General features: G+C 33.4%; 3 protein-coding genes across 3 annotated transcripts; all 3 read right to left on the bottom strand.

The window, feature by feature from the left end:
* Positions 1-6,787: 6,787 nt before the first annotated feature.
* On the bottom strand, positions 6,788-7,850 carry LOC136227475 (uncharacterized). Its single transcript, XM_066016155.1, has one exon. It carries the CDS (start codon positions 7,713-7,715, stop codon positions 6,978-6,980), a length of 738 nt encoding a protein of 245 aa, XP_065872227.1. The 5' UTR covers positions 7,716-7,850; the 3' UTR covers positions 6,788-6,977.
* Positions 7,851-16,748: 8,898 nt separating this feature from the next.
* Positions 16,749-19,623, bottom strand: LOC136227302 (beta-amyrin 28-monooxygenase-like). The gene is made up of 4 exons (XM_066015945.1): positions 19,600-19,623; positions 18,594-19,053; positions 18,260-18,453; positions 16,749-17,057 (listed from the first exon to the last, which is right to left on the bottom strand). The coding sequence occupies exons 1-4, from the start codon at positions 19,621-19,623 to the stop codon at positions 16,749-16,751; spliced, it is 987 nt and encodes a 328-aa protein (XP_065872017.1).
* Positions 19,624-21,297: 1,674 nt separating this feature from the next.
* LOC136226840 (taxane 13-alpha-hydroxylase-like) lies at positions 21,298-25,559 on the bottom strand. Its single transcript, XM_066015500.1, has 4 exons — positions 25,073-25,559; positions 23,169-23,628; positions 22,843-23,036; positions 21,298-21,821 (listed from the first exon to the last, which is right to left on the bottom strand). The coding sequence occupies exons 1-4, from the start codon at positions 25,550-25,552 to the stop codon at positions 21,513-21,515; spliced, it is 1,443 nt and encodes a 480-aa protein (XP_065871572.1). The 5' UTR covers positions 25,553-25,559; the 3' UTR covers positions 21,298-21,512.
* Positions 25,560-25,810: the final 251 nt, after the last annotated feature.

Genomic DNA, 25,810 nt, shown 5'->3' on the forward strand with positions numbered 1-25,810 from the left:
CTGTTCACGACGAGCCCTTTTTGTTGGAGGCTCGTAGACCCCGCCTGCTATCACGTTAATCACTCCTTTTTTCTGCTTCTTTTCTAGTCTTACTTCTACCTCACGCGGAAGTGTTACCTTTTCATCTATCTTTTCTTTTCTAACGAATTGACTCAGTTTGCCTCTCTCAATCAGCTTTTCAATCTCCCTCTTCAGTTCGTAGCAATCGTTCGTGTCATGGCCGTTCAATCTGTGGAACCTGCAATATTTGTTAGGATATCGCCCCAAACTAGTTCGACCTTTCGTCTCAGGAAACTGCACATCCTTCTTCAGGGGGTTCTTTTCAATCCAAAGTAACACCTCATGGCGAGTCGTATTCAATGGCGTTTGATATCCCCCTCCCTGGAAGGAGCGATCGCCCTTCCGAATAAAATTACCCTTGGACTGGGTTTGATTTTGATGGCGCCGATTGTCCGAAGCGGATCTAGTGGCATCTCTTTCTCGCCGGGTTTGAGCTCTATGTTCCCTGTTGACATCATCCACTTCCATGAACTCCTTTGCTATCTTCATGAGTTCGGCCACTGTGCGTGGCTTGTTGCGGATGATTTCCTCCCGCATGCTCCAATCTGTGGTTCCATCCGCCATTATGTTGCGGATGCTCACGATATCCGGGTTCTGTAGCCGCACTAGAATATCATTGAAGGCTACAACAAATTCCCTTAGGGAATTGTAATTTCTCTGTTTGATCTCTTTCAGCTGTCTATCCGTCACATCTGCTGCTTTACAGCCCACGAACTTTGCACAGAAATCACGACTGTATTGAGTCCAGTTGTGAATAGATTCAGTAGGTAGAGACCGAAACCAATCGGATGCTGCACCGACCAAAGTGGTCGAGAACAATCGGCAAATTATGCTTTCGCTTGCTCCTGCAACATCCATCAACTCCCTATAGTTTCTGACATGTGCCTCAGGGTCAGAATTTGGATCCCCATAGTATTTAGGTATCGCCGGCGCTTTTATTCTGTGATCTGGAATAAACTCCCGCAACGATGGGGCAAAAGGCGAATCACTCTGCACCACTGCTCTCGCCCTAGGTGTGTACCCCATTCGCTCCATCATGCTTCGCAGTTGATCTTCCAATTCAGTATTGGGTTCCCGCCGAACTTCTTCCATCCGCTGCTGGTGAATTCTGGGTGACATCCACCCGCCATACTGTGTCGACATTTGTTCTCGCTGTGGGTCTAACCGCTGTCCAGTTATAGGATCAAAGTTCCAAGTGTGCTCCCTCCCAGACATATTCATTCCAGACGTCATCAACTCTGAATGTCTGTGGACAAAGGGCTCCATTTGTTGTAGCGGAAGAATTCCTTGCATTCCTGACATCGGCTGGGATGTTTGCCAGGTCGGATGGATCGTCATAATAGGATCCTGGTGCGAGTAGTTGCCTGGATGGCTGTGTGGGTTCATGCGACTACTCTGACCCATCCGAGTTGTCTCTCGAGATGGCTGCGGAAGCGCAGATATGGCAGGAATAGTCGGTGATTGTGTCGAGATGACAACGGGTTCTTGAGGAGCAGCCGCTACGGCGGTATTGTGATCAGCGATTGCAGTTAACAAACTAATCATTCGATCTCCAGCCGCTTGGCTCATATTCGAAGCCAAGACTTGTCCTGCCATCTGTACGAAATCGCTATTGGACATCTCCCTCTCAGTTTGCACTTGGACCTCCAATAATGGACTCAACTGTCCCGAAGGATTCGACGAGCTGGGTACCACAGGCTGTGTACTCGCAGGCTGCGAATTCACAGTCCGTGGACCTCTTGAGTTCATACTAGTTGATCTGGTTGTAACTCCGGTCGTTCGTGATGGTTCTGACATGTTCTTTGTGTACCTTTACCCAGATGTTGGTAAAAAAGGTCCACGTTCACCGCACCAATGATAACTTGTCGGATTTAATTCGATGGTCCTCGTCGTAGTTACCTGCAAAATAAAACCGGAGACAGGATCTCCGGGAAAACTCTCCGACGATCAAGTCAGTTTTATGTGGAAGGCTAGTAGATTGATAATAGTATTGAGGGGAAAAATGTGAACCTACCTCCCCATTTGCTTTCATGTCTCTTTTATAAGTATCTCTAGGTAACCGCCGAGGGCGGTTACTCTTTCTATGCCACGTCCCTTACGTGGCCACCAACGTGGTTTCGTTTGTTTGAGTGGGAGGCTTAATGCCCTGTTAGGATTTCGGGGCGGTTATCCGCTTTACTCGCTTCCTTTATTAGGAGCCCATTTGATCTTGAACCATGGGCCTAAGTATAGGTTGGACCCGTGTTTATGATTCGGCCCGGTTTGGCTTCGCGGATCATCAAAATATATATATATATATATATATATATATATATATATTACTTTTAGAATGATAATTCGACCATGGGATATATCATTTATTTAGGTCGCTTCAGATGGATTGTATAGTCCTATGGAAATTATATTTTTTTTTAGGAAAAACATTATTTTCTGGTTTTTTATATTAGTGATTAACATTTAATACGTTTTTATATAATAATTGTAAATTTAAAGGATAAGTTGTATTGATTTGAAAAGTTCTAGAGTGAAAAGTGATATTTTCTATAAATTATGATCGACTAGATACTTGTTACGTCCGACTACACCCTATGTGACCCATCGAAACATTCTCGTGACCACCAAAGGCAAACCTTACCGCCTAGAGGCTTTCGTGACCGTCTAGAGGCGATGCGTACGTCTAAAGTCCTTATGCTACTTTCCAGACTTATCTTGTGACCGCCCAAAGGCTTATCGCTACTACCTTGGAACTTGCTACAACCCAGATTGGGATGCACTCCCAAACCCTTTTTTTTTTTAATTTGTATTTCAATTGATTTATTATTCTATCTGATTTATTTGTGTTTTGTAAGATATAATTAGTCACTATATAGAAATTCAGGAGTAAGAAGCACAGAGCGGAGACCCAAAAATGCCCGGATCTATATTGTATTTTTTATTTGCTTTTCTTGCCACAGGTCCAGTGTATGTAGGATTTTAATTTTCGTTTCTCATATCCTTTGAACTAAAAACATGACGTGCTAAAGATTCAGTTTAAAAATTCGTGATTTAAACCTAAAAATGTTAATTGACACACAATATACACGCACTTTCACATAAATTTAAAAGAAAGTGGGCGGGTTAGCAAGGCATTTTTAGAATGCTTGATATTTCCTTTCAGGAGATATTGACATTCTCTAAATATATCCGATTTTCCAAACTCATGCATGTTTCTGTAAGAAATTTCTATAACTTTTCCAAATCTAATATGACCGGTGACTCCATTTCCAATAACCGGCTATACCAAGCTTATTGAACATTCTAAATGAGCCCGAGCCCAAATAGTATCGTAGGCGTCACAACGAGAATCATCCCGCAATCAAAAGCCCGGTCTGAGGGGTTCTGCACACACCAAGTTGAAGCTTAAATACGCCTCATTCCTTGTTTCATAATTAAGGGGGCATTTGGTTTAAACTTCGGAATCGGAATGTGACGGAATCAGAATCAGAATAACTATTTATTTATTATGTTTGGTTCAGTCTAAAATCAGAATCTACTACCATTTAAAGTAGTTTGGTTTTTTAATGATCGGAATCAGAATGAATATAATATCTATTAAAAATAGTTTAGTAAATAATTATTATTATTATAACTACAATAAAAAAAATCAAATCATTCTTACAATACAAAAAAAAATGTAGCAAAACTAATATATTAAAATAAAATGAATAGAATAGTTTAATACATGTAATAATTTTATTATTACTGTAAACAAACAATTGTATTATAAATTGAGAAGAAAAATATATTTTTAATGTATACTATAATCATAACTTCTTTTTCGAGTAATATAATGTGGATAGTTTGTTTATCTGATCGTGAAGAAACGTGGTTTATGTGTAGGTGAGAACGTGGGTTTTTTTTTTTTTGGGTTAAGGTGTAAAAATACACCTAACGTTTTGGATCAAGAGTAATTTTATTTTTAATGTTTAAAATTGTGCAATTTTACTCCTAACGATGGAAGTCAAAAGCAATTTTATCCCTAAAACTGATAAATTGAGTCAATTTGAGAAATAATTCATCAAACTGTCTTCTCGATCATGAATATTGTATCTACACTTCACACGTGCGTTATTTTATCAGTAATAAATCACAAACATATGTTGATATGTGAGAAAAAATATATATATAATGTCTTTTGTACAAATTAAACAAAAAAAATTCAAAAGATTCATCGAATTTATAAATATTATTCTCTAATTCTATTGTTAAATTACAACAAAAAACATGAAATCTTTTTTTTAGAACAAATTGGTATACAATTGGTGCAAAATAAGGAACAAATATGTGTGTTTTTTTTTTTTTTGTAGAAACAGGAAAGGAAAACAAAACAACAAAACACCTAACCTGGGATCAGTCTAGGGAAGCTAACTCCAATGCTATCCTTTAACAGAAGAGAAGAAAGAAAGGTAGGAGGAACAGAAAGGGTAGAAATACCAAGCATCCCCTCATGCCCAGCTGCCGCCAAGCGATCCGCAACCCTGTTCTGCTCTCGGAAGATGTGGCTGAAACTTAAGGACTCAAATGACGAGGAAATCCGTTTGATAGCACTAATAAGATTACGGCTACTGAAACAAATAGCATGATTCTCAGAAATCATGTTGATGGCTTCCAAGTTATCGGACTCCACCGCTAACCTCCTTACACCCAGATTCTTGGCAAGCTTGATGCCAGAAAGAATACCCCAAAACTCAGCAGAAAAGGAGGAGCCCATCCCTAGATTCTGGGTAAACCCAGACAGCCAGGCGCCCCCCGAATCTCTGAGAACCCCACCGGCAGCAATCTTTTCATTATTGAGGCAGGAACCATCCGTATTCAATTTAACCACCCCATCATTAGGCCTGCTCCAACTGACAAGGTGGACATCTCTACTCTGGGTGGATCTAGCAAGGGAATCCCCTTTATAGCTCTCAGTAATAACAGAGAGTTTTTTTCGAGAAGAACTCATGTAAGTTAGGAATAAACACCTTTTTGCCACCAAAATTATCAATGTTATGGGTACAATTACTCTTGGCTACAAATATTAAAAGTAAAATTGTAGCATTTTAGATTTTAGGGGTAAAATTGCTTCTAACCCAAAACGTTAGGGGTATTTTTCCACCTTAACCCTTTTTTTAATAAATCAATAGGAATGAGATTGAGATTTGATTGATGTGGGGAGTAAGGGGAATCAATGATTCCTATAGCTGGGATAATAAAATTCTCATTCATAAACTACACTTGTTTAACCAAATACCCACAAAGCGAATGATTCATATTCGTTCTCATTCCATTGTCAAAATTTATCTAACCAAACACACACTAATAGTATACAACTTGGTTACTTTTTGGCCCCAATTTCCACGGGATGAAGGCTTGATGGGGCATTTCGTATTATATTAGGATAGAAATAAGGATAAAAGTCGGGATAAAGATAAGGATAAAAATATGATAGTAGAGAATTATTATTCAATGTTTAGTATGTGTGATAGAAATAGGGATAAAACAATAGATTTGACTATTTCAACCTTATTTAAACTACATAACATTAATTTGGGGATAAGATAAGCTTTTTCCATCCTACTAAAATTGCAGAAGTTTATCTCATTTTCTTATACCACCCTGGATTTAAGGGATACGATTCATATCCCTCTCTTATTTTCCTAACTTATCTCTAAAACAAACATGAGATAACTTACCTCAGTTTTTTTTTATCTCTATCTCCGTGTTTTTATTCCCTCTAAGGGAAATTTTCAGCTAGATCCCAAGGATGTTGCAGGGTCGTTAATCTTAGAACCATTAGTAAAAAACATTAGTAAATCTAAGTTTGATTTGCGGTTTTTCTTTTCTTTTTCTTCAAATCTTGAAGGATTAGTCTATTTGTAAGTTCAGCTATTCCGATTGTTTGTGGGTAAAAAATATTAGTAAATCTAATCGGAAGATAAAGGTCCTGTTTGGGAATTAGCTGTTAGCTTATTACATTAGATGTTCGCTGATTACATTAGCTGATTTGACTAACTGATTTGACTAGCTGTTTGTGTAGATATATTTGGTAAAAATTAGCTGATTGATAATAGCGATTTGTGCAAAAAGATGAATAAAGACATTAATTTTGACGCAGGAGAAGAGAGAATCTATCTATTATGATTAAAGGGAGTCCATTAATTTTAATATTACAAAACGTTAATTGAAAAAGCTCATCTAAATTAGCATTTCCATCCCAAAACTCTCTCCACCAAACACTCAAATCAGCGGTTTCGGTGGTCAAACCTCTAAAGTTGGTCAAAACCGTTTTTTTTTTCAAAACGCTCTTTACCAAACAGGGCCAAAAAGTATTTAGTAAAAATTCGAAACAGTTGATAGCTGAAAAATCAACTAATATTTGATGTTTATCGTAACAGTAAGCAGCCGAAACAAACACCCAAAATTTGATATGGGTAATTTTTTTTTTTTTCCTTCGACTTTTAACATTCAACCCCTTACAAAATAAAGAAACAAGAAACACAAGTAATACGAGTTTGATGTCATCATCAGAAATTAGACTAGTCCTAAAGTATGCAGTAAAATTTTAACAGGGAGAGAGCTAATTAATCAGATAAAATATCAAAAAATCATCATTCTGATTCTTGATCCAACAATCATCTTTAAAGAAGATAATCAGAAACAGTCAATTCCAAATTAAAAAACAGATTCAATCTAACTGCACAGTACATCAAATCAATTGATTTTGATCAATAATCAATCAATCAATCTGAACAATTCCTATAAAAATTCCCATTTACATCTCAACAATCTTTACATCATAAACACAATCAATATTGATAATCAATCAATTCCAGAATCATCAACAATGGTTTATGAACAAATTAAATAAAGAAGAAAAAAGAACCTCCATGGATGGATCATTGCAATTGAGCTTGAAGCAACCAACAATTCTTCAACTGAGACATTGCACTTTCTCTGAAACTCTTCACCTTCATCAAACAAAAGTGCGTGCAACACGACCCTCCCCTTCCCGACTCAGAACACACCCGACTCGTCTTCAACAAATAACAAACCGGTCCACAACCTTCCCCCTTCCCTTGCACAACAATCCCCCACGCTCTCGTTATCTCATCCTCTTCCACACCGCCGCCGCCACCGCAGGCGGCGGCGGCGTCTTCCTCCAACTGATCAACGAATATCACACCTTCCGGCACCGGAACCTCTTTTTTCCCCCAATTTTCCATAACCGCAGGCCACGTTTCCTCCTCCACAGCTAACGTCGTCGTTTCACCTCCTTCGTAAACCTGAACCAACAACGGCGCTCCTCGTAGATTCTTGACGATCTCCGTCACCGATTCTCTCATCCACTCATCAACCTTCTCATGAACAATCGCCCTATCGTTACTCTCATTACTATCCTTCCTATCCTTCCTATCGTTATCATCATTACCGATCATCTTCTTGTTACGCTTCACCACCGCTATTTCATCCGGCGATTTCGTCGATGCGGCGGAAATCCTCCACCGTTTCCGATCGGGATAATTTCTCGAGAATGCGATGGAATTACAGGTAGGGATGGTACGAGCATTGTTGTTCGCTGGAAGGAAATCGGAGAGAGAGAGGTCAGGCTGAGAACGATAGGCGATCGATGCCATGGAATTGTGAGATTGAAGGTAGGGGGGATTGGTGAAGAAGAAGGTGGCGAGGAAGAATGAATGAGTGGCTGGGAGGGTCAAGATTGGTGGAGACGTATATATATTATTCGGTGTGTGCGAGCGTAGAGTAAGAGGTTTGAGATTTGAGGACCTTGAGTGACCATGTTTATACATGGTCCAATGTGGGGTAGCCCTAGCTAGTCCAATAATTTCAAAGTCAAAATTTTAATCCTGTGAGGTTGATTCTTGCTTCTTTCCTTATAACCGCACAAATCATGGCACTATATTTATTTATTTATTTATTTATTTTAAAGTTGAAGGTTAATACATCCCCAAAAAATAAAATAAAATAAAATATAGATTATTTTAGGAAATAAAATATTTTTAAATATTTTGAATACGATATTTAAATAAATTTCATGATGATCTTTAAATAAAATATTGAATTCAAAATTTGTATGACATTCAGATTTACGTTAAATGTTATAAATTAAATTGTAAAATTTTCTAATAAAATCAATTTTAGCTATATGTTATAAAAAACTAGTTTGAATGATATTTAACTGTGACTTCAGATGTTCTAAATATATTTAATATATTACTATCAAAATTACAAAGGCTGTGTTTGATAAAGAGTTTTTGTCCTAATATATTACTACCAAAATTACAAAGGCTATGTTTGGTAAAGAGTTTTTTAGGACAAAATTAGAGGTTTGAGCAACTTTAAAAGTTTTGACTAATCAAAGATAACGGTATTTGATGAAAATAGAGTTGAAAGAGCTTATTAGTTTAAAAAGCTAATTTTGAAAAAATTGGGTTTACGAGTTTTTTTAATTAGTTTATTGCTCCATCTCTTTTGAATGACATTTTTACCCCTAATTAATATCCTTTAACCTCAAATAAAGATTATGTTTTTATTTGTCATTTTATACAAACATATATTAGCAACCAGTTAAATTTTACCAAACAACTTTACATAGGCCCGTTTGGGAATTAGCTGTTAGCTGATTACATTAGCTGATTTGACTAACTGTTTGTGTAGACCTGTTTGGTAAAAATTAGCTGATTGATAATAGCGGTTTGTACAAAAAGACGAATAAGGGCATTTCTTTTTTTAATATATAAAAATATACATAAAATAATTAGGGTTAAAGAAGTCCATTAATTTTAGTATTGCAAAACGCTAATTGAAAAAGCTCCTAAAGGAGATTTTTCTAAATTAGCGTTTTCATCCCAAAACTCTCTCCCAAAACTCTCTCCACCAAACACTCAAATCAGCGGTTTCAGTGGGCAAACCGCTAAAGTTGGTCAAAACCGCTCTTTTTATCCCAAAAACGCTCTTTATTAAACAGGGCCATAATCGGCTAACAAAAAAGATAATAAGCTAACAACTAATGCAATTAGCTAACAGCTAATTGTCAAACATGACATTGGTTTTAATGTACACAATATTATAAATTTAATTCTAGCGTTTTCAAGTAAAATCAATTTTAGCCGTTATCGAAAATTAGAAAAAACTGATTTGACTGATATTTACTTGTTACTTTAAATATTTCAAATATCAATTATGTTTAAGATATTTAGTATATTACTAACAAAATTACAAAAGTTCTGTTAAAATGCTAAAAACTAAATCTGCTGCATATAAGTTAATCACACTTTTTTTTATCAAACAATCTAAAAGTATTTAATATGTTATTAATATAGTTACAAAAAATATACAGAACTGATTCAATTTCTCGACAAACTTATTTGGAAGGTCTGATATGCAATTAAATAACAATAAAACCAGTTTTTTCAAATTTTCGAGTGCTGAACTAAAATTGATCTTATTTGGAAATGTTAGAATTAAATTTGCATTATTTCATACGTTACAGTTAAATCTACATTTCGTTTGAAACATTAAGATTAAATTTGACCATTATCTTAATAAAATTTATCTGAAATTTATTACTCATTAATAATCTTAAATTTCTTTTAAGATCACAAATCAAATATTCAATTTTTATCTATCAAAATGCTTGTTTATCGGTTACTATTTGCTGTTTATTTTTTTATTTTTTTATCTTTTTTTTAAAGTAAATCGAAGAATTTTATTAATTCAGATCAGACAAAAGAATATCCATAAGGAATGGGGTGGACAGGCCCACTCACCACGGACAGACAAAGAACTAACTACTCTGGTTAAAGAATGAGCGGCTAAGTTCGTTAACGTTTAATAAAAGAAATAGAGACGTTAACTAAATCTTGTAAAATGGAGATACAATCATCAATAATATCAGCAAGGTAAGATAGATGAAGAGAGTGCTTGTTAATTGTTTGGACGACTAAAAGGCAGTCGGAGAAAACCGTAACATGAGAGCGGCCACTCGACTTTAACCATGAAAGGGCCTCGCGGACAGCCATAGCTTCGGCAATAATCGGCTCGAAAAAGCCTTCAACAGGGGCATGGAAAGCGTATTCACAAACACCATAATGATTTCGGATAAGGAAACCAACTGAGCAGTACCCAGCTTCAGCGAAAACACCGGCGTCCAAATTACAGTAGAAATGATGTTCGGGGGGCCGTTTCCATTTGGTTGGAGCCGAAATTATCGTAGGCTGAGAGATTGTGCGCAGAGCTTGGGCTGTTTTCCATTCAGTAATTTCCTAATGGGCACGGTTAACGATCAACGGTGGGAGTGACGAACAGTTCACGCAGATATTGTCAACGGTACAATGACGGCTGATGAGATTGGATAGAGTCGGAAGAGAGGTCGTAAAGAGTCTCCAAAGACAATTTTTAAGCTTAGGCGCCACATGGAGTGACCAAACACAGCGCCAATCCACAAGGGGAACTGACAGTCTAATTTTTTAGGCAGCCGCGGACAGAATAATTGCCGGATTTTTCGCAGAGCCAGAACCATGAGTCAGGTCGGGACATGGGTCGATTCGGCAAGGATAAAATGAGCCACTGGTCCCGAGAATTGAAAGTATTACGGATCAGATTCAAGTCCAAGGAGCCCGAAGGAGTAAGGAGGGATTTTTATTTTTTTATCTAAAAACAATTTTTAATTTGATTTTTATATTAAATTAATCTTTTTTTTTGAATCATTTATTAAATTAATCTAAATATATATATAATCATGAAATACATATTCATACATTATTTTTGAATTAATTTAACAAAAATATCAATTTGAAATTAAATTAATATCTAAATTTTATTTTAGTTATCCGAGCTAATTTCAACGGATCAAATTGATATTTTATTCATTTTCAGTGTTAAATAAGTGTTTTTTTAATATGAAATTGTATATTTTTTCACTGTTCAGATCATAGTCGTAATTAAAAGTATTTTATTTTCATTTGTTAATGTATTTTAAAATAAAAAATTAATTTTTTTTTTTTGATAACGATTGATTCCATTAAACTGAGTAACATTGTCAGAATACACTAGATGTCACGCACAATCCAGGCAATCCTCTACCAAAAAAATCGGGGAAGCTAGGTTCCTAGCCCAACTTGCTATCCTATGGACTACCGAATTACATTCCCTACGAACAAAATTAAAAGTGCAGGAAGAAAATCTCAAACTGAAATCAACTATATCAACATAAATATCATAGAGAGTTCTTCGGAAAATTGTCCGATCTGATTGTGTCAATTACCACTTTGGCATCCGATTCAATGACGACGGATGAAAATGCACAATCAGCTCCAAACAAGCCCCCCCTGTAGAATAGTTTGAGCTTTCGTTGCTTCCACATACATACAAGGATCGAGTGGAATACCCGCTGAAGCAAGTACCAACCCCCGCTCATCCCGTGCAATCAGACCAACCCTGCAAATAAGACCGTTATCCCCCCATGCGGCATCGCAGTTAATTTTAACAATGCCAGTAGGGGGAGGATACCAACTTTTTTTAGGATCAGGATCTGAAGCGTCGAGAGGAGGGGCCGTTAGTACAATTGCTAAATTAGAAACAACAGCAAGCTTATACTCCACCCGTTTCATATTACATGTCTTTTTAGAGAATTGTATAGAAATTAAGGATATTACAAAAAAGACATTGTTGTCCCTTATTTATTGATTCCAATATTTATTTATTCTATAATAAGTTCATTATTCTAATTAATTTCCGTAAACTTGCGTTTTGTAGCAGAAAAAAAGATGACTTAACATGTGCTGATCATATAAATGACATGTAATATGAAACAAAAAAGAATCTCTAGAAAGACATGTAATATGAAACGGAGATAGTAATTGGCAAGGTACTGCTGCACCTTACCAAGAATTACCTCCGGTTCAAGCCATATTCGGTCGTGTATCCACTTATTCTTTCGATACCACAACCACCATGCGGTTACAAGCACATGTTCTGCATCAGTACGAGTGAAAGAAGAATAGCACAGTTCAAACCATTCCACCATATTAGTTACAAGAAACTTGTCTGGTCGGTGTGGTTTTATTCCGCCATATTATTTATTTAAATTGATTAGATATTTTTAAGCAATTTTTTCCTACTTAAAATCCAATTGAAAATTTTAAATTTAAATGAAATAATATAGTACAAAATAGTATATCATACATACATAAATCCAACGGTAATAGAGATGAATCAAGGGTGCGGGTGTAGGATAGGTACATACACGTAATGGAGACAATAAAACCAACGCGTAAAGCGGGAGGCAACAATAAGAAATGAATCCAATGGTTGAGATTATAAATAGGAAGAAAAACTAAATGAGGACCGTAGATGAAGAATAAAAAAACGAGTCCAACGTGGAAAAACAAAAACACGGGAAGGCACGCATATAATGCATGGGGAATGAAGCATACACGCGCCAAACTTCCTCGTCCAATGATTTACACGCGATTTTCCTACTTAAGAAATGCTGACGTGGCTGGTAATTGACACTTCCATACGTTAACATAATGCTTTTCTTTTTCTTTTTCTGTTTCTTTTTGTTTAGGAAAATGACATTTTTTAAAAAAGAAAAAGGAAAATGACATTTTAATTATTGATTTTTTTTTCCTTTTATAAAAACTGACATATTCACGTTTATTCATTTTCTAATTTTGTTTTCTGCTATAATTTGGGTTCCATGAAATAAAAATGAATTTAAGTAGGTAGAATTTGCTCATTCACTGTTAGATCTAGGCTTATTAGAATCCTAAGATGGAGATTCAAAGCATCCCGAGGCTTAGATTTAATAAATCTATATCTAACGGTGAATGAGCAAATTCACTTGCTCATTAAGATGCATGTGAAAATTCCTGTGAATTTACTATTGATTGGTATAGGACAAACCGATAACCGAACCAAAACCCAATTAACAGAATCGAAAAAAACGGTTAATCGAATTGACGGTTTTGTTATAAGGTTGAAAAATAGTTTGGGTTCGGTTTCGGTTTGGGGTATACAAAAACCGTTGTTGATGATTAACCGAACCGTATAATGTATATGTATTTAATATATATTTATTTACTTTGTAATTACATATAAATAAATATTAATTATAAAATTTAATTTAATTGTATATTTGAAATAAATATTAATTATATACTTTAATTTAAAATAAATATTTACTTTGGATATTTGAAATTATTTATATTTTAATATTATTTAAAAATTTAGGTTTGGGTAAAAATTATGGTTAACCGTTGATTTTTGGTTAACCAGTGAGAATTGGTTAAAAACCATTAACCGAAAATCTAACCAAAATTAATGTCGTAAGGTTAACCGATATGTATGGATCGGTTTCGGTTTTAATGGTTAAAAAACCGATAGTTTCGGTTCGGTTAATTTTTTTTACCTCATGAATCGGTTAACAAAACCGTGCTCACCCTTATTATAAACTGATATTTTTCAAAATGAGTAAAACATATATTTCATTCGTTCCATTGTATAAGTCGTTTTTAAAAAGTGATTCTTTTTCAAAAATGTAAATTGTTTTAATTTAAAAAAAAAATTAGTTTTATTTTTTTTGTTCAAACATTGAAGTTTTATTTTAGTTTTCAATGTAACTATGTTTTTTTTAACATTTCAATGATTATTTATTCCCAATTATTACACGAGAGAGATTTTTTTTTAAAATTAGCCAATCTAAATTCATTAATTTAACTTTATATTAATTACATTTATATTTTATTTAAGAAAATTAATTATATTATCTTAAAATGATTTATATAATGGAACGGAGGGAGTATTAATTTTGATAAGGGACAAATTTATTATGGTAACGATTTTGTATTTAAAAAAATATAAATTTTGTAATTGACTATTTATTTTGATAATGAGTTAGTGTTTTATAAGATGCTTTAAATATGTATTTAAGTCTCTTCTTATAAATAAGTTTTCTAATTTTCATTTAAAAAAAAAAGAAGAGAAGAAAACCTTTTCTTTCTGAGGCATTTCTTCATAATAGCTATGTGTATTTTAATTGATATTTTCAAGTTGCTAACCTGCAGTGCGCGAGTTTTTATGGCTCGATGTGTTTACTTTAGAGAGCGAGGTTAAGATTGCACTTATATCTATCGAAAATTTTGCTTTCATGGCATTGGTCTGTCCACGGTATAACAATTTTTCGATAAATTTTTATTATTTTGTTTTTTATTTCTAACAATTTAAAAGCGATTTATTTAAATAAAAGGGTTAATTACAAATAACTACTTTATGGTTTGGCCGATTTGCGATGTGGTACCTGTGGTATTTTTTTTGCAAACACAGTCCTATGATTGCAAAATTTTACATGTTTTTTTTACTTTGCTAAATTTGGCCAATAACGACTTCAAAATGAAAATTTTCAAGAGTTAAATGATATTTTAAGCAATTTTAATTCTTCAACTTTTTAGATTTGAGGTCAATTAGGTGTTGTTTTTTTATGAGAAAGAAAGATAATGTTTAGAGAGAGAAAACTCCAAAAATGATGATTTTGAAAAATTAAGAATATGGTTCCATAGTAAATATGATATCAAACAAGTTTAATTCTTGAAAATTTTCATTTTGAGATCGTTATTTGTCAAATTTGGCAAAGTAAAAAAAACATGTAAAATTTTACAACTATAGAGTTGTGTTTGCAAAAAAAATACCACAGGTACTACATCACAAATGGGCCAAACCACATGATAGTTATTTATAATTAACCCTAAATAAATTTAAGTTATATCTGTGTATTTTTTTTAGAGGAATAAAACTGTTCGGGAAGACTCTATATTGAATAGGAGCTATCCAAATATAAATCTTTATAGAATTTATAAAAAAATGTTTAATACATTGATCTAAAAATGATTGCTACAAACAAGAAAAAGGTTTTCTCGTTTTCCAAGTTCAATTTTAACATAAACAATGTAAATTCTATTAGTATAAGATTCAAGAAGTATATCAGTTAAGATAATGAGATAGATACAAGTAATTAAAAAATGGTTAAAGTGTAAAAATACTCTTAATGTTTTGAGTAAGAAGCAATTTTACTCTCAACGTCTAAAATGGTGCAATTTTATCCCTTACGTTGGAAGCCAAGAGCAATTTTACCTCTAACGTTGATAAATTGAGTCAACTTCAGACACTATTATAAAACACAAATATTTTTGTTCCTTATTCTCCACCAATTGCATAACAGTTCGTTCTAAAGAAGGATTTCATGTTTTTTTTTATAATTTAATAATAGAATTGGAGATTAATATTTATAAATTCAGTGAGTTTTTTGAATTTTTTTTGTTGTCTAATTCGTACAAAAAGATAATATATTTTTTTTTATTTTTTTTCGCATTCCAACATATGTTTGTGATTTGTTACTGATAAAATGACGCACCTGTGAAGTATATATGACAAGATTCATGACTGAGAAGACATTTTGATGAATTATTTCTCAAATTGGGGTAAAATTGCTTTTGGCTTCCAACGTTAGGGGTAAAATTGCTCCTAACCCAAAACGTTAATTAAGGGTATTTTTGCACCCTAACCCATTGAAAAATAAACGGATAAGAATTTGGGATCAACATTATCCGTAGATATCCTATCTGTTGCCATCTCTAGACAAAAAAAATAGCTAAAAATATAAAAACGTAAAGGTATAAATATAACATTATCTGTTGATATACAGTAAAACTTCGATAAATGCATATCCTTGGGACCGAAAAAAATATTCATTAAGCGAGATTATTTATTTATTATTTTATAGATAATTTTTCATTGTAAAATGCATACAGACGAAGAAATTATCCAATCAATAATGAACAATGATGATGGAAATGATCCGGAACCAGATGATAGTTGTATTGTCGCAAATGTATCGTCAAAAGAAACCTTCAAACAATGGTCACCTTAAACAACTACTTGCTACAACATGAGCAAAATATATCAGAAGTTGTGTTTGCACTACAAAAAGTTAAGGATAATATTCATTTTGGTTTAGGTGGAAAGAAAAAACAATAAACTATAGATGCATTTTTTCAGAAGAAATGACTTCTAGTTGATTGAAAGATTTTGATATATATATATATAAAATTCAATAATTATTAATTTATATTTTCATTGGGCCTTTAAGGATTTAAATATTTTTATTACTTAATGCATTTAGCGAGGTTATTACTTTAGTCTATTGGCCCAAGTCGGGACCGAAAGAATTTATTATATAAACGAGGTTATTACTTTATCGAACATTCATTTATCGAGGTTTAACCGTACTACCTGTTACCATCCCTAATTATGTTGTTTAGATGCAAGTTGAAACAATTTACAGTAAAACTTCTATAAATTAATAATATGAGATCATAGAATTTTATTAATTTATAAAGATATTAATTTATCGAGTATTAATTTAATAAATTGATCCAAATCAAAACTAGAAGAAATTATTATTTTAAAAAGACTATTATTAATTTATGAATGTTTTACTATGTTTTAAGCTTGTTTTAAAATTACAACACCAAGCACAACAATAACTTTTTGGCCCATCATGAATTGTACAAGAAACAACACAATATCTTCAACATTTTTTTTTCTTGATACAAACAACAAATAAAGAACAATACATCAAATTTAATGTTTTAATGTTTATTCTTGAGGTTAAATTTGACTGGAAGACCCATGGCTGGATAAGGCATAGGGTTATAACTTATCGGTTCATTAGCGACGATTTCTTTCCACTCATATTTTGTCACTAAATGATGAATTACAAGCATTGCTTCAATTCTAGCAAATTCAGCTCCGGGACAAATTCTTGGTCCGGCTCCAAAAGCAACGTATGTGTATGGAGGATAACTTTGTTTCGAATTCTCGAATCTCGATGGATCGAACTTGTTTGGATCTTCAAATATCTTCTCATTCATATGTGTACCAGCAGGAACCAAAAGTATCTGCATCGCAACAAAATAGTTAGAAAGATAATGAATGAAAACATATTAAAATTTACAGATTTTTTCTGGGACTAAAATTTTTAAGCAATTTCTGTTTGGTTACATTACTGAAAATCTGCTACAAATTCTGAACATAGTGAAATTACCGACAAAAGTATATATATTTAACGGTGAAAATTCATATTGGTAAATATGTTTATTTATTATCTTATGAGTTGGCGGAATCCCCCGGTTGGGGATAGAAAATCCCCAATTAGAATCCCACGGGCATGGATGGAGATTGTTTTGTTATCCGCAAGACGGACGGGGATAGGCATTCCCGTCCCGTGGAGATCCCTGTATCCGTCCCCATCATCAATATGCCCCCACCCCCATCATCAATATGCCCCCACGGGGATCACCTCAAATTCCCCACTTAACATTTATTTTTTTTGTTCTTTTCACTTATATTTTTTGTGATTCTATTTATATTTACTTAGTTAAGTCAATTTTATTCTTTCTTTTCGTCACTCAACTCAAACTTAATATCTTATTCTTTGTCGTTATATTATTGCCAAATACCAAAAAGATAGAGAAAAAATAGAATAAAAGTTTATATATATAAAACAAAACGAAACAGGAAATGAGAATTCCCATGGAAAAAAAATTCCCCGTAGGGCTAGGATGGGGGTAAAATTATTCCCGTTTAAATTTCAAGGACAGGAACAGGGAATCCCTGATAGATCGGGGAGTAGGGATAGGAAATGTAATCTCCGCCCTCGCCTCGTCCCGTTTACATCCATATGAGTTTCTCCATGCCCATATATGTATATATTTTTGGGTTAATTTCAAATAAATGCCACATGGTTGGTAAAATTTTCATTTTTCCAAATTTGGCCGATAACACTATGCAACCACATTTTTTATTTTTCAAAATCATCCGTTTTTGAGTTTTCTCTTTCTAAACATTAACTTTTTCTCTCGTAAAAAACAACAAATGACCTCTAACCTAAAAGTTGAAGAATTAAAGTTGCTTAAAATATTATTTAATTCTTGAAAATTTTCATTTTGAGGTTATTATCAGTCAAATTTGAAAAAATAAAATTTTTGCCAACCACGTATACCGATCTGCAAAAAGAAAAAAAAAAAAAACCACAAGATTTTATTTGAAATTAACCTTATATTTTTTTTTTGATAAATCAAGAAAGTAATTGAAAACTCACCTGCCATCCTTTAGGAATATCGAATCCATCCAAGCTTATGTCTCTCGTTGTTTGTCGAAAATTAGCAAGAATCGGAGGAGTAATTCTCATCAACTCCCGAGCTACTCTCCACGTATACTTCATCATTTGTATTTCTTTCCAACTCACTCTTCCATCTTCACTTTCTCCTTTAATCTTCTCAACTTCTTCTTGCTCTACACAAAGTTAAAAATACTATACATCAAATCAAATATAAAAAAAAAAAATTTACCGACAACATTTCCGTCAGTAAAACCGTCAAAATGTTCCTCCGAAACTTTTTTGCGACGGAAATATAGTTTTCGTCGGTAATTACCTTCAAGAACTTTGTTGTAAACCTCATTATCTCTACAAAGATGTCTTATAAAATGGGTCATAAGAACTGCTGTACTGTCATGGCTAGCAGCAACCATGGAAAAGAAGACATCAATCATTACTTCTTCTTCTAACATCTCGCCGTTTTCGTCTCTCAGATTAACGAGTCTCGTGAGGAAGTTATCATGTGTTTTTAGTTCCATTTCGCCTTTTTTGATTCGGATGAGTTCCGATAGCCTTTCGCGGAGCCTGGCTCGGGCTTTCATTGCCTTGTGAAATGTAGTTCCGGGGAAGTTTATCGGAACTGCGAATGATCCTTTCACCGCGGTGGTGAAATCTTCTAACATTTTGTTGTCTTTTTCGTTTTGTTCGGTTAACCCGAAAAATATACCCCAAGCGACTTTGAATGCAATCTTCTTCATTAAATCTACAATTTGTATTGATTTCTTTCCTTCAAGTTCCTGCAGAAATTGACAATCTGTTAGATTTTTAGTTTTCGAGGTTTATCGGACACTTTTTCTTCGATGGGCCCCTCCTATTTATGATTTTTTGCGTCCACTAAAAACCGGACTGAAAGACTATCTTAAGTGACTAGAGCCCGTTAGCCAATAGAAATTCTATATGTGTAGCCCGGAATTAATTAGTCCAGGACCACTTAGAAAATGACACATCAATAGTGATACTGATGTGTGACCACCTCAATAACTATTCAACATGCTTAAAATATCTATTGATTGGATTTATCTAAAATGACACATTGATCTCTAAACTTGCTTAAAATAACACGCCTTTCAATTTTACTTTTGACTGTTTTAGTTTGGATTAATACTTTTGGAGTCCTCTTATCTACATTGTCTTTCTACATATTTGTATTAACCAGGAATATATTATTGTTTTATGTTTTTTGTGCATTTTATGGATTTGTTTTGCTCTTTGTAGTCATTTTCATCCATTAGTGGATATTGTATTTGCATTAGTCTGTAATCATACGAAGTTTTATTCCTTACATTATGCTTGTTGTACTTCTTCATTTTTTATCTAATGAAATTACAAGCATTTTTCTCAAAAAAAAAAAAAAATTTGGGAGTCCTGTATTTGGTGAAATATCCGATTGACATCCAAAACTTTAGAGATGTCTCAACCGTTAATAAACTTGCTAAAAGGGACCTATGGCTCCTTCTGAACTTTCTTAAAATTACCAATTAACCCTTATATTTGCTTAAAACGTGATGTGCTTCAACTTCACTTTGTTTTGCCACGTATCATTTAGAAGGTAATCATGTCATTTTAAGCAAGTTCAGAGGATATAAACTATCTCCAAAGTTCAGAGTGCCATTTCTTCATAAAAGCTATGTGTATTTTACTTGGCATTTTCAACTTGCTAACCTTTAGTACGCAAGTTTTTATGACTCGATATTTTTACTTTAGAGAGCGACAAGTGGTTGAGATTGCACGTATATCTATTCAAAAAATTCGCTTTTTAAGACAGTGATCCGTTTTACGGCATAGCAATTTTTCAATAAATTTTTATTACTTTGTTCTTTATTTCTAACAATTTAAAAGCAATTTATTTAAACAAAATTAAGTTGATATATCTATACATTTCTTTTAGAGGAAGAAGACTGGGAAGACTCTACGTTGAATGAGAGTTATCCAAAGATAAACTTCTCAATAGAATTTCTGAAAAAATGTTGAATGCATTGATTTGAAAATTATTGCTACAAATTTTCCAAGTCGGATTTTAATATAAACAATGTAAATTCTATTAATATACTAAGATTCAAGAAGTATACGAGTCAGGATAATGTGATAAATATAAATAAGTAAAAAATAAACGGATAAGAATTTGAGATTAGTATTATCCGATCTGTTGCCATCTCTAGACAAAACGAGTAGTTTAAAATAGGCTTAATACATCGTTTACCTCCGAACTTGTCCAAAAAGCTTGATTGATCCCCTGAACTTTTGAAGTGTCTCGATAGCCTTGCATAAAATGTCCAGTTAACTCCTTGAACATGCGTAAAATGCAATCAATTAATCACTCGGTTGCAAAAAAATAAGTTAAATGCGGAATATGTATCATACACGTCTTAGATTATTATTACATAATTCATAAAATAGATTAAAAATGAAGTTATTACTTAACTATAAAATTTATTTTCTTTAATATTAGAACAACATACCCCGACCTTGATCGTTTTATTTTTTTTAAAGATGTGTGCAATACATCTTTCGTATCTAACTTACTTTTTTGCAACCAGGTGATTAATTGATTACATTTTACACAAATTCAAGGGGCTAACTGAACATTTTATACAAGTTCAGGAGACTATCGAGACACTTCGAAAGTTCAGAAGGCCAATCAAGCTTTTTGGACAAGTTCAGGAGGTAAATGATGTATTAAGCCTTCAAAATATTAAAAATGTAAGAGTATAAGTATAACTTTATCCGCTGATATACTACCTGTTACCATCCCTAAGTTAATATTTTTTAAGCTTGTTTTAAAATGGGTTTCCTACTGAATATCATAATTAAATTTAAAATTACAATTATATCAGATTGTCAAATTTAATTTTGAATATGTCATATATAACAAATAAAAAATAAAGTATGCTTTTATCTCTAAGTGAAAAATGTCAAACTCAAATTCATAAATTATGAACTCTAAATAATATATTTTAGATCTCCAATTTTTAAATTTAAAATTAGATTAAAAGTAATAATTTTATTAGTTTGATATAATTTAAAATTATAATTTATCCTAATTTTAAATAATTTATGTAAATTTCTCTATTAAAATTACAACAATAAGCCAAGCCCAACACCAACTTTTTGGCCCATCATGAATTGTACAACACAATATCCTCAACATTTTTTTCTTGATACAAACAATAAAGAACAATACATCAAATTTAATGTCTTAATGTTTATTCTTGAGGTTAAATCTCACTGGAAGACCCATGGCTGGATAAGGCATAGGGTTATAAGTAATCGGTTCATTAGCGACGATTTCTTTCCACTCATATTTCGTCACTAAATGATGAATTACAAGCATTGATTCAATTCTAGCAAATTCAGCTCCCGGACAGATTCTTGGTCCGGCTCCAAAGGCAACGTATGTGTATGGAGGATAACTTTGTTTCGAATTCTCGAATCTCGATGGATCGAACTTGTTTGGATCTTCAAATATCTTCTCATTCATATGTGTACCGGCGGGAACCAAGAGCATCTACACCAGAATAAATTACTTGGAGAGTTAGAGGATGAAAACATGTTAAAATTTACATATTTTTTTGAAACAAAGAATTAGGAACATATATTTCTGTTTGATTACGTTACTGATACTAAATCTGCTAAAAATTCTGAATATAATAAAATTACGGACAAAAAAAAAACATTTAACAATAAAACATTCTGTCAATAAATAAAAATTTATTTATTTATCTCAAGTAGAGGTGGCAATTTCGTGTTTTGTGTCAAAATCGTGTTATTTCATATATATGTTACATATGGTTTTATATGTTATAAATGCTAAAAAAATGAGTTTTGTGTCAATCGTGTCGCGTCAGTCGGGTTGTCTCTGTATATCGTGTTTTCGTGTCAGAAATTGTCACCCCTAATCTCAAGGATGTAAACGGGACGGAGATTCCCTATCCCATCGGGGATGCGGAATCCCCTATTATAATTCTGTGGGGCGGGATGTAGATTATTTTGTCCCCTACAAGCGGGGACATGGATAGGTATCCCCGCCCTGTGGGGAGTCTCACCCGTCCCAAATATGCCTCCATGGGGATACCCAATTAATTCATCGTTTAACATTTTTTTTTTGTTCTTTTTACATATATTTTTTGGGATTCTATTTATAGTTATTAAGTTAATTTTATTTTTTCTTTTTTCTTCTCAACTCAAACTTAATCTTATTATTTCTCGTTATATTATGCCAAATATCAAGAAGATAGAGAAAAAATAGAATAAAAGTTTATATATATATATATATATATAATAATTATAATAAAATGAAATAGGAAATTAGAATTCCCGTGGAAAAAAATTCCCTAGAGGGCTGGGACAGGGGTAAAATTATTCCCGTTTAAATTTCAAGGACATGATAGGGATAAGGAATCCCCGAAATCGGGGAGTAGGAATTGGAAATGTAATCTCCAGCCCCGTCCCGTTTACATCCGTATGAGTTTCTCTATACTCATATGTATATATTTTTCGAGCAATCAAGAAAGTAATTGAAAACACACCTGCCATCCTTTAGGAATATCGAAACCATCCAAGTTTATATCTCTTGTCGTCTGTCGAAAATTAGCGAGAATCGGAGGAGTAATTCTCATCAACTCCCGAGCTACTCTCCACGTATACTTCATCATTTGTATTTCTTTCCAACTCACTCTTCCATCTTCACTTTCTCCTTTAATCTTCTCAACTTCTTCTTGCTCTACACAAAGTTAAAAATACTATATATCAAATCAAATATTCACCTACGAACAAAATTACCGTCAGTAAAACCATCAGAAAAGTTCCTCCAAAACTTTTTTGCGACGGAAATATAGTTTTCGTCGGTAATTACCTTCAAGAACTTTGTTATAAACCTCATTATCTCTACAAAGATGTCTTATAAAATGGGTCATAAGAACTGCTGTACTATCATGGCTAGCAGCAACCATGGAAAAGAAGACATCAATCATTACTTCTTCTTCTAACATTTCGCCGTTTTCGTCTCTCAGATTAACGAGTCTCATGAGGAAGTTATCGTGTGATTTTAGTTCCGTTTCGCCTTTTTTTATTCGGATGAGTTCCGATAGCCTTTCGCGAAGCCTGGCTCGGGCTTTCATTGCCTTGTGAAATGTAGTTCCGGGGAAGTTTACCGGAACTGCGAATGATCCTTTCACTGCGGTGGTGAAATCTTCTAACATTTTGTTGTCTTTTTCGTTCCGTTCTGTTAACCCGAAAAATATACCCCAAGCAACTTTGAATGCAATCTTCTTCATTAATTCTACAATTTGTATTGATTCCTTTCCTTCAAGTTCCTGCAGAAATTGACAATTCGTTAGACTTTTAGTTTTCGAGGTTTATCAGACACTTTTTTCGATGGTTCCCGTATAATTTACGGTTTTCTACGTACATTAAAAACCGTCTGAAGGACTAACTTAAGCGCGATTAGAGCCCGTTAGACAATAGAAATTTATGCGTAGTCCGAGAAAAATTGGTTATTGACCACTAAGAAAATAACATATCATTAATGATATTGACATGTCACCGCCTGAATGGTCCGAGACCAGTTTAGTCTCTCGGAGCATTGTAAAAAATTAAGTTAGACAATAAATTTAATTCTTCTACTTGTTTTAATTTGATTTAATACACCGGAGTCTTTATATTTAGCCAAATAATCCGATTAACCCCTGAACTTTATATGTTACCTAAAGTGATTAAAGTGACCTATTAAATCATACACATGCTTAAAATAATCCATTGATCCTGAACTTATTTAAAATGACCTATTAACCCGTTAAACTTGCTTAATATCATACGTACTTCAGTTTGACTATTTTAGTTTAGCTTAATATATTGGGGCTCTTATAGTTGGCCAAATACCCGATTAACATCCAAAACTTTGGAGATGTCTCATTTACCTATGGACTTTCTTAAAATTACCAATATATGAATTAGAAGTTAATCATGTCACTTTAAGCAAGTTCAGAGGCTATAGACCACCTCCAAAGTTCAGTGCCAATCGAATTATTTGGCCAACTAAAGAGCCTTTTAAAACACGAACTAAAGGTCAAAATAGTCCTCAAACTTAACGAGCAGGATTAGCCAAATCAAAATTTATATATCAATCCAACTTTAAAGTTGGTAAATTTTAACAAATTACCCAAATTTTATAAATTTTAGTATTAAAATTGATTGTATTCGAATCAATTTGTCAAAATTTACCAACTTCAAACTCAGTCAATACCTAAATTTCGATTTGAGCTAAATTAAACTTGACTACCGAGTTTAAGGATCATTTTGACCCTTATTTAATTCGGAATAAATAATTTATTACTCCTTACATTTTTTTTATCTAACACAATATTTAGTCTTTATATTTTATTTTTTTTTAAAAAGACCTTTGTATTCTAATAATATACTGTTTAGTCCTTAACTTTTATTCTATTCAACTGTTTGATCTCTGTTTAATCTCTCAAATACTTGAATTATTGAATATTTTAGTCCCCCGTAAAAGACCAAACTATTAAATAGAATAAAAGTTAAAAGATTAAACAATGTATCATCAAAATACAAAGAGTAAACAATGTGTTAGATAAAAATATAGGATTAATAAATTATTTATTAGTTGGCTTCCGTGGTTAAACGCTTCAAGTTGCTTAAGTTAAATCTCGAGTTCGAGGCTTGGATCTAACGAGCCTCGAACCGAGATATCCGACAAACAATAATAAAAATGAAAAAGAATGTTCAAAAGATAATTACATTGTGCAGCTGTTCTTGAACAAGTGAATCCATCTGCCCAACAAACTTCTGAATATTCTCCGGCCTAAAAAACCCCACAATCGCACCTCTAACAACCTTATGCCGGCCACCGGAAAGTCCAAAAACACTGTTCTCCCCTAAAATCTTAACAACAGTCGCCGGTTGCTGGCAAGAAAGACCATTATCTCCTCCATGAAAAACAAATCTACTCCCAGCTTGACCAGTTAAAACGACAACCTTAGAACCTAAGATTGATGTTTTAAAAATCGAACCGTACTTTTCAATCCGATGTTTCATCCATTCATTAGCTTTGTCTTGTTTATATGCTCTTACTAAGCTTATAGATTCTCCGACCACCGGGAATCCGAATGAACCGGGAGGAAGATTCTTGTGTTTGGTGTTGGAGAAGAAGTATATTGCAATAATGGTGAGGAAGGGTAGAATGGTAATTATGAGGGGTAGTGTTTGAGAATGTTCCATTTTGAAATTGTGTAGGAAAGTTTGGGGGAGATTTGATGAGTATATATAGGTATTAATTTGGTTAAATTATGTGAGATTAGTATAAATGTTAATTTAGTTATCAATGGTTTTTTTTTTTTTTTTTTTGTTAGAATTGAATAAAAATTCTTTACGGACAACTTGGAGGTGATCAGAAGGTTTTCTGAAAACCAGGCTACTTGTCCCAACAGCCAAAACCTAATCAAAGTCATGTTAGCTTTAACCACATATACAGGGAGC

This window comes from Euphorbia lathyris, chromosome 4 (assembly GCF_963576675.1).
Source record: "Euphorbia lathyris chromosome 4, ddEupLath1.1, whole genome shotgun sequence".
Classification (NCBI taxonomy): domain Eukaryota; kingdom Viridiplantae; phylum Streptophyta; class Magnoliopsida; order Malpighiales; family Euphorbiaceae; genus Euphorbia; species Euphorbia lathyris.

What these genes read in the sequence shown, in the direction of transcription:
- LOC136227302 (XM_066015945.1), bottom strand. Translation starts at nt 19,623, where the DNA reads ATGAAGAAGTACAACAAGCATAAT. An exon ending in AGAAGTACAACAAGCATAAT is followed by an intron (nt 19,054 to 19,599) that starts GTAAGGAATAAA and finishes CAATTTCTGCAG; the next exon opens with GAACTTGAAGGAAAGAAATC. An exon ending in ATATTCCTAAAGGATGGCAG is followed by an intron (nt 17,058 to 18,259) that starts GTGAGTTTTCAA and finishes GTTGCGATGCAG; the next exon opens with ATACTTTTGGTTCCTGCTGG.
- LOC136226840 (XM_066015500.1), bottom strand. Translation starts at nt 25,552, where the DNA reads ATGGAACATTCTCAAACACTACCCCTCATAATTACCATTCTACCCTTC. An exon ending in TTCAAGAACAGCTGCACAAT is followed by an intron (nt 23,629 to 25,072) that starts GTAATTATCTTT and finishes CAATTTCTGCAG; the next exon opens with GAACTTGAAGGAAAGGAATC. An exon ending in ATATTCCTAAAGGATGGCAG is followed by an intron (nt 21,822 to 22,842) that starts GTGTGTTTTCAA and finishes ATTCTGGTGTAG; the next exon opens with ATGCTCTTGGTTCCCGCCGG.
- LOC136227475 (XM_066016155.1), bottom strand. Translation starts at nt 7,715, where the DNA reads ATGGCATCGATCGCCTATCGTTCTCAGCCTGACCTCTCTCTCTCCGAT.